The sequence below is a fragment of the Sinocyclocheilus rhinocerous genome, unplaced genomic scaffold, assembly GCF_001515625.1.
Source record: "Sinocyclocheilus rhinocerous isolate Xijiao unplaced genomic scaffold, SAMN03320098_v1.1 scaffold714, whole genome shotgun sequence".
NCBI classification, from domain to species: domain Eukaryota; kingdom Metazoa; phylum Chordata; class Actinopteri; order Cypriniformes; family Cyprinidae; genus Sinocyclocheilus; species Sinocyclocheilus rhinocerous.
Window position 1 is genome coordinate 1,050,385 of NW_015646165.1, and position 8,758 is coordinate 1,059,142.

An 8,758-nucleotide genomic window follows, 5' to 3' on the forward strand; every position below is an offset into this window, starting at 1 on the left:
GCATGGCAGATGGCAGTAAATAATGCGATGATATGATCAATACAGATATTTAATAAAAACATTAAAACAAGCAGGACTAAAACTAAGCCATTAAAAAAAACTCACACCGTGTCTACACTGGACGCGAGCTTCGTAGTGCGACGCGACAATAGAACCCATTTTAATTATGGCCCTATGATTTCTGCGATGCGGAAAACACGGACGGAATTGCGGAATCCAGTCATAAAAACAGAAATCGAGCTGCAAAAATACCATTTAAATATGAATCCTGCCTGTCTCTTTATGAATGAATGGCACAGACGCGCGGTTTCGTTTACTACACACATACTGAAGTGCGAAGTGTTTTCAGCGTCTGCTGTCTCGTTAAATGAGAACATAAATACATGAAAAACAGTCAGTGTCTGCTCTATTATAAATAATTTATATTTTAAAAATATCCAAAACAGCGGAATTACAAGATGGAAATATAGACTAGAAAGATATTTAAACTTGCTCTGCCCTTACGTCCATGACATTGACTCACTGCGGAGTTGTTTTGGCAATCTTTCCAGCTCTCTCTGCCGAATGTGCTCTTATGGTTTGATACATGATGGGCTAATGTAGAAGCAAATAACTTTAAAGCTCCAGTGAGAAGTGTCTAATGCGGAAGCGTAGCGGAGAGAGCAAAACAAAACAGTGGTCACGAATTAGAAGTGCAAAACGAGGATTTGTAAAGAAAAATGTTGGAGGATTTCGATATAAATCAAGAGGAGACTGGTTTTCCTTTGCTAAAGTAAGGAAACTTTGCTTCCCTCCTGTAAACAAAATGTGGTTCTCGCGAGACTAGCATATTCTCATAGGCGCTTACGCTACATCCAACGTCATCCATACGACAGTTAGAGGAAGCTAGAGATTACGGTTTATAAAGTTTTAAATATGGATATTGTTCTTACACGGAGCCGTGTGAGGCACTTTTTATGATGGATGGATGCGCTTTATTGGACTTCTTTTGGACTATTGAAAAATAACACCCATTCACTGCCATTATAAAGCTTGGAAGAGCCAGGACATTTTTTAATATAACTCCGATTTGATTCGTCTGAAAGAAGAAAGTCATATACACCTAGAATGCCTTGAGGGTGAGTAAATCATGGGGTCATTTAAATTTTTGGATGAACTATCCCTTTAATAGACACTTGTTATTGCTGTATTTCGACAACGAAAATAGTTCCAAACAAAGCCACAGCAGAACTGTTTTGCGTCTCTGAGTAACACACGACAGTGTCTCGTTACTGAATCAATCAGCCATTTGAAGGAATTGGTTGAATGAATGACTCAATGACTCACTCATGTAGTGATTTGCCACAACCTACTGGCGATTTTAGGTTTATATTTAAAGTATATTTTCCCTTTTTTCCCCAAAAATCAGTATTAAAACTCTCATTATTAAATCATCAGTATTAAAAAAACATCAAAACATTAATTATGCATTTGTAACTGCAGGTTAAATGCATTCATGTCCTGCTTTAAACAGTCTGTGAATGCATCTAAATGGCACTTCAGATGCAGATTCTGTGGCACCTCTGCTTTGCAAACACAAATTTGATTTTGATCAAAAAAACTGATTTTATTTGATTGGTAACAGCCCTATAATGTCGTACTATTTGAATTTACTGATTACATTTAAGAATTTGAGACAAAAGAGGATGCATACCTTTAATTAGGTTAGAAAAAATTGGCCCTATAAAGGTAAAAATGCCCATGAAAAGAAAATCAATTTAAACCTATTGGAAAAGTTAATTTCTGTTACTCCTGCAAACTAATCATTGCACAGAATATGAAGAATATCAAAAGCTTTGGGAGTCAGTGGTCCACGGAAGTCCTAAACCTGCCAAAGTACCAGCACAATAACACACTCAGCAAATATATTGAGATATAATTTTTTGTCATTATCGCACACCCCTAGCTTCGGGTTATATCTATTCCATTTGCCCTCTGTAATATCAGCCCTCTTCCTCTACCCTTTGACCTTTAGCCTTTTTATTCTTTTCCTGTTCTCCTCCTGGTCCCTTATCTCCTAAAGGACAGACACCTGGCTTTAATCTTTAAGGTACATGTTAAATCTTTTATGAGTGTGCAAGTGTTTTGAAATTAGTGTCTCTTAATAATATTAGTTTTGCTTCATCTGTCATTTTTTCTTTTTCTCCTAACCTCTGTCGTCTTATTCGAATCAACTGGACTTGTTCTGTATTGTTTGTATTCATTTTAATATTTGATTGGATATATTTTTCTGAATGTCTTCTTTTTTCTCCATTTGGTTTTTTATGTCGTCAGTATGTTTCACATCACCGTTATGCACTAATGCATCTCTCGACTGATTACATGAACATACATACAATGACTATTATATTTGCTTATACTTAGGGATTTGAATATACCCCTAACCCTGAGTATTACACATTATTTTACAGTGTCCTTGCTACAGTGTAATTGTGCATTTAAGTACTAAGTAATATTAATTAACAAGTACTTACTGTAGGGTTAGGATTAGTGTCTGGTGTAGGGTTATTGCATGTAATTATGCATAATTTTATTTATTGAAAGATTACATATTATTCACACAATGGCAGCAAGTTATTCATAATTTATTGATTCTCTGATGGCGGTCAATGGTCACAACATGTAGGTAAACAAACAAAATATTAATTTTTTTAATCAAAAAATACTTAATTTCCTGTTTTAGTATTTTATTATTTTAAAATATTTTTTTAATATTACATTTTTATGATATATTAATTATTAGCTTTTCTTCAACTCACTAACCCCAGTTTGATTTTTCATAGAGAATATATTTTCTGAAATGAATATACAAAATAATCATTTAAATTATGGGATAAATGGGTTAATATAATGGATTAGGTTACTAACTATAATTTTACTAACTACAAATCAGTAACGGCCTACAATTGTTAAGTAACCTACCCAGCACTGGTAATTCATCTTACACTGTTTGTGCTTCAGACATGAATAATACCACAAATAATACGGCTAGTTGAGGAGAGTTGTGTTAGAACTTTTCTGTGCCATCAGACTTAAAATTTTTGCCAGGTGGATGATAAAAAGAGCAGCAAAATCCCATACACTTTTTAAAAATAAGTTCTTTATTGGCAACGATGGTTCCATGAAGAACTTTTAAAGGGGTGATATGATGCGATTGTATCACGTGTTTTTTTAAATTATTCTCATCTTATTTTTTATTGTCTGTGTGTTGTTGTTGTCTCTGTGTACTGGAAGCTTATGTCACTAAAACTAATTCCTTGTATGTAAATTCCTTGCATACTTGGCAATAAAGCTCTTTCTGATTCTGAAAATGACTGAAGGTATAACACCAGTAGACTTTTATTAAAGGGGTCATATGATGCGATTTAAATTTTTTCTTTCTCTTTGGAGTGTTACAAGCTCTTGGTGCATAACGAAGATCTGTAAAGTTGCAAAGACTAAAGTCTCAAATCCAAAGAAATATTCTTTATAAAAGTCAATAGTCAACCACGCCTACCAAAAATGGCTCATTCTAACACACCCCCACATGTCTACGTCACGATGTGGGAAGATTTGCATAACGCTGCCCAAATTTTCTTTCAAAGAAAGAAGGCGTAATTTCTATTCTCGCTGTAGTATTGTTGTTGCCGCCATGTCGTGAAGCTGCTGCGGTGTGTGACGCTGTTTCGTTGTGAAAGCGAAACTACTTTGTTTGGCCTTCCAAAAGAGGACACGACTAGAAATCAGTGGTTAAGTTGTATTTACAACACTGTTCCAGAACAGTTTAACCCAAATATTCAGATGTGTCCAGCGCATTTTAAGAAGGACTGTTTCCTGATCCTGGGAGAGTAGACCACAGTGCCGGCTGTTCTGACTCACAGACTGCAAGTACGTTTTTTATTATTTCTTTCAAAGAAAGAAGGCGTAATTTCTATTCTCGCTGTAGTATTGTTGTTGCCGCCATGTCGTGAAGCTGCTGTGTGTTTCATTGTGAAAGCAAAACTACTTTGGTTGGCCTTCCAAACATTACACCAAATACACAAAATAATGTTCTTTTTAGCAGTATCATATGACCCCTTTAACATCCATGGAATCTTTCCTGTGCACAAAAGTCTTTATAGTGAAAAACGTTTTTTTAGATTATTAAAATGTTCTTCACACTAAGAAAAAAAAAGGTTTTTAAGAAGGGACCCTAGCAACCAACCATGCAGCTTTTGCATGAACAAAAACACACATTTTCATCAGAAAATGCTTCAGTCTGATTTTGACCGCTTTCTCTTTCCATCGCAGGACTCGGGACATCCTTGCACAGCAAATGATCCGGACAGCTGCCTCACCCCTGTCTCTCCCCAGCACTTCATAGACCTCTTCAAGTTCTGAAATTCAGAATGTTCTTGGACCTCTCGCCTTCCAATCTCCTTTGGAACACCTGCAAACAAAGACCTCTAACACTGATAAAACATTTTCACCTTTTCAGCTCTGTGCTCCAAACCATGTCCGTCCTTCTCCTCTTTTACGTTTCCCAGACAGTCGTTCTGTGATTAAAATGTTCAAACTTCCGACAATGTAACTAATGACTGAATTTTCTGTTGCCTCACCCAAACTTTAAGGGCTTATGGAAAGATGTCATAATAATGTTGCTTACATATTTGTCCACTTTTTTTTTTCCTCGTTGTGTTCTCAGACAATTCATCTGTTCTTTAAGCACAGAAAGATGGGAGATGAACAGCAAAAAGAGTCAGGATTTGTGAAGGATTTTTTGTTAAAAAAGGGAAAAAAAAGAAAAACTTGATTTTGGGAAAGACAAACTGAAATGAAAAGAGATCCTAAGCAGAGATTATATTGTCTTTTCATGTATGTATTTTCATTTCTATACCAATGAAATGCACGTCAGAAGTAGTCTTAGATAATGTTTACGTGAACTCTCGTGTTGTTTTGTCATGCTGTGCGTATATATTTGATGCGTCAACACTAAAGTGTACATTTGTTGCACTAAACAACTTTTTACCATACATTTTTGTCAAATCTGCCGCGAGGGCAGATGGAAAATCTAATGTAAGCCTTGCTATTTATGAACAAATGTATTTTATATCCTTTCTCTGAACTTTGTAATATTCCTTTACTATTCCAATAATTTAAATGTCATTGAAATGGCTGTGTAGGATGTGTTTGGTACTATCAAGCATTTGCAAGAAACAACGTTACCTAAAATAATTAAAACTTTTGGGGGAAAAGTCTGATTGTATTGGTATTGTCTTGCACTTGCTCACTAATAGATCCTCTGCAGTGAATGGGTGCCGTTAGAATGAGGGTCCAAACAGCTAATAAAAACATCACAATAATCCACAAGTAATCCACACAACTCTAGTCCATCAGTTAACATCTTGTGAAGTAAAAAGCTGCGTGTTTTTAATAAACAAATCTATCAAGATGTTTTAACTTTAATAAACCGTTACTTCCAGCTAAAATAGTGTTGTCTATCCTGCTTTCTTCAGTACAAAGTCATCTTGTATGAATCAGGAGAGAAATATACACAGATCAAGCACCGTTTACAAGCGAAAACAGTCCAAAGCAGTTCTAAATAAAATGTGGATTTCGCCTGAAGCTATAAGGTTTAGTTAAATTTCCTAAATGATGGATTTGTTTTATTATAAACACATTAACACGTTTTTCAAAAACATTTAAAAATCTTACAGAACCTAAACTTTTTTTGGGGGGGAAAAAAAACAAAAAACAAAGCTTGTTTATAAAGTAACTTTTAATTCATATTCACCAACTTATCTGAACCCCTGAAACTACAGCATCTTATTGTTTGCATTTAAATCATAATACAGAAAAGAAATCATTCAGTAGTAAAATCAAAATAAGATTCTTGAAATATAAAGAGCAGAATCGGAAACTAGCAATTTGTAATCATCTTTCAAAGTTCAAACACATTTGTAGACTAATTATATAAAGCTACTATGAACAACTATAGAGCAGCAAACCCACTTACTTTCAGAATCTGCTTATAAATAATCTCCTAAAATCAGCAATAAGACACTCAGTCATGTTCTTCTAGCAAACCAAAGATCTTATAGGCGGTTCAATGGCATCGGCCAAAAGTTCATATAAAATACATTTTATATCGGTCTTATAAATGATGATTGTCATTTTTATCATGTTGAGGGTGTTGGAAGAGAATAACTAGTTAACATGTGTTCACTACAAAATGAATTTTAAGCCGAGGCACAGCAAAGAAAAACACTTCATGATAAAACGGCACAGCTCTTGAGGTCTTTGGAAGGCTTCAAAATAAGGTTTGTAACAATCGTTACCATTAAGCATTATTAATAAGACCTGGATGCTCATTCCATTCTTGAAGATCCAACCTGCATCAGAACTTCGTTTCAACCCTAGAATACAATGTCCTGTCCCCCCCCACCCCCACCCCCACCCAAATGAATCCAATGACCATAATTAGCAGTTTGATTAAAGCTCAAAATCTCCAGCGACAGGACCGAGCACATACATTACACGTTCAATTTAAAACGGTACCCTGTAAGTCTTATAAAGAAAACCACAGTAAGTTTTTCCTTGTGACTGAAAAGTGGCACTGAATATATTGCTAGCATGATCAATATAGCAAGTAGTTTGGGATTACAGCAAGGAAAGGATTGCATAGAGTAATTACAGTACATTATGATTGTGAATCAGCAGGCAGTAGCGACTGTAAATCTACACTGATCAGTGGAAGGCGTTTCTACATCATTTCACATTCACTCTTGATCTACAGTGGAATAAATTAACCACAGCTGAATCGAAGATTCAAGCATTACATACAAAGCATCGATCTCTCGTCAGGAATGATTATGGCGGCTGAGAGTCTCACTCAGACTAATCGGCGCTGATAAAATGTAGATTTAAAGAGACGGAGTTTACCTACAAAATGGATCTTCCGTCATCATTTATTCACCCTTATGCCATCCCACACCTGTTTGATTTTATTCTGTGAAAAAGAGAAGTTTAGCAGAATGACTGACTTTTCATAAAATGACTGGAGACAGATGAATGGAGACTTATTGCTGTAAACAACGACTTATTCTTAGGCTGTTTCTCACATAACTTTATCGAAAAATAAAAACACTCATAATAAAGTAATTTGGACAATATTTATGATACTTTATTGTCTATTATCTATTGTATGGACAGACCTGGTCAGGGTAACGCCATATTTTTGGACAGGGATGAAAACGAGGTTGTGAGGGATAGAAGTACAGTGCATTCAGATTAAAAACATGCTGGTTGTTAAGCTGACGAAATGTCTTTCGGAAAAGCTTTCAGTAGACAAAAACTTAATAAAGCAGTTTTGAAAGTTGTGAAAATTATGTGATCTAGGACCTGTATACAGTACGTACCATTGAAAAGATAGCAAGTCTATCTCTCACAGCCTCATTATCACCTGCGTTAAATTTAACATGGCGTCTGACTGAGGTTTATGGTTCTAACCTGACTAGGTCTATGGTTCTTGGGATATTCCGCTAATCTAAATCTTTTGTGCTCCACAGAAGAAAGAAAGAAAAAACAAACAGGTTTGGAATGACATGAGGGTGAATAAATGATGACAAGATTTTCATTTTTGGATAACTCTCTCTTTGAGAGTTTAAATGTCATTTAGATTTTTAAAGTAATTTACAAAACGCCATGGTGATTGGTCAGTGATGTCAGACACCAACTATTATGAGTACATCCAGTGATTTCAACGAGGAGGCTTCATTCAAAAGTTGGAAGCTCATTTTATATCAAATGGAAAAGTGACAATAAATCGTTGACAGGCATTGGAAGAAGGCACTCTTGGTCTGAGGGTCATACTCTTCACATCTTTATATCAGTGGGCTGCAGTGTTGCCAGATTGGATGGACGATTTCCAGCCCAAAAGCTCACAAAACCCCGCCCAAAACGTTAACTGTCAAAATAATGTGATGGAATATGTAAATCAAGGTTGATAAGTGCCATTTTTAACTCCTTAAAACAAAATAATGTTGACAAAATAATTTATATAACGTTAGATAAATTTCCCAGGTAAACGGATCGAATCGGGGCAAATAGCCTACATTAAAGGGAATTAGGCTACCGAACATGAATAAAATATTCAAGCTGACACTGTCAAAACGGCAATCAAGAAATGCATCATTTTCAACGTCAGCAGTCAGAATAATCCAATTTAAATGCAAAAAGTGCCCAATATAAGTGATAGGAAAAAGCAACGTTGCAGGTAGGGGGAGCGCGGGGCACAAAGTAACGCGGGGTAAATTGTAACACACGTGGTTTAAATATTTCCACACATGCTAGCATAACCAAATTTACAGCATTTACTAGTTACTATATCAACATTATATAGAGAAAAAAAGTGCGCCAAAATTCAAAAGTCTTTTGAAGATATCGCTGAACATTTATTTTACCATAGTAAAATTATATTTCGGGTTTAAGTAAATTTTTCATCTCAGTTTTTATTACTCATTTAAAATTAGACAAATCTGCTATTATTTTAATCTCCAATCTGTTATTTATCAGTTTAAATTATTTTTTAATGCTTCGCTAACTATCAGAAGACAGTAACCAGTTTTAAATTCCCACTATTTATACTATTGTAATTCACACTATTTACTTTAATAAATTTTAATGATAAACGACGAGAAACAGGTGAATAAAGACTGACAGTCAATGTTTAATGTTAAGAAATTATTATTTCAAGACATGT

At 35.1% G+C, this 8,758-nt stretch overlaps 2 protein-coding genes across 4 annotated transcripts in view; one reads left to right on the forward strand and one right to left on the reverse strand.

Annotated features, from left to right (window-relative positions):
* Window positions 1–4,706, forward strand: part of LOC107707022 (F-box only protein 25-like) — a 14,202-nt gene extending 9,496 nt beyond the window's left edge. For 2 of the 3 annotated variants that reach the window (XM_016510892.1, XM_016510893.1), the window contains exons 10-11: window positions 2,063–2,089; window positions 4,309–4,706. In XM_016510892.1, the coding sequence (XP_016366378.1) occupies window positions 2,063–2,089; window positions 4,309–4,398 (117 nt within the window). In that variant the 3' untranslated portion in view covers window positions 4,399–4,706. The remainder of the gene's footprint in view (window positions 1–2,062; window positions 2,090–4,308) is intronic. The other variant, XM_016510894.1, reaches the window with a different exon arrangement.
* Window positions 4,707–6,589: 1,883 nt separating this feature from the next.
* LOC107707023 (testis development-related protein-like) overlaps window positions 6,590–8,758 on the reverse strand; it is a 15,265-nt gene continuing 13,096 nt past the window's right edge. Inside the window, exon 5 of the mRNA XM_016510895.1 lies at window positions 6,590–7,896. The gene's annotated coding sequence lies outside the window, so the exon portion shown is untranslated. The remainder of the gene's footprint in view (window positions 7,897–8,758) is intronic.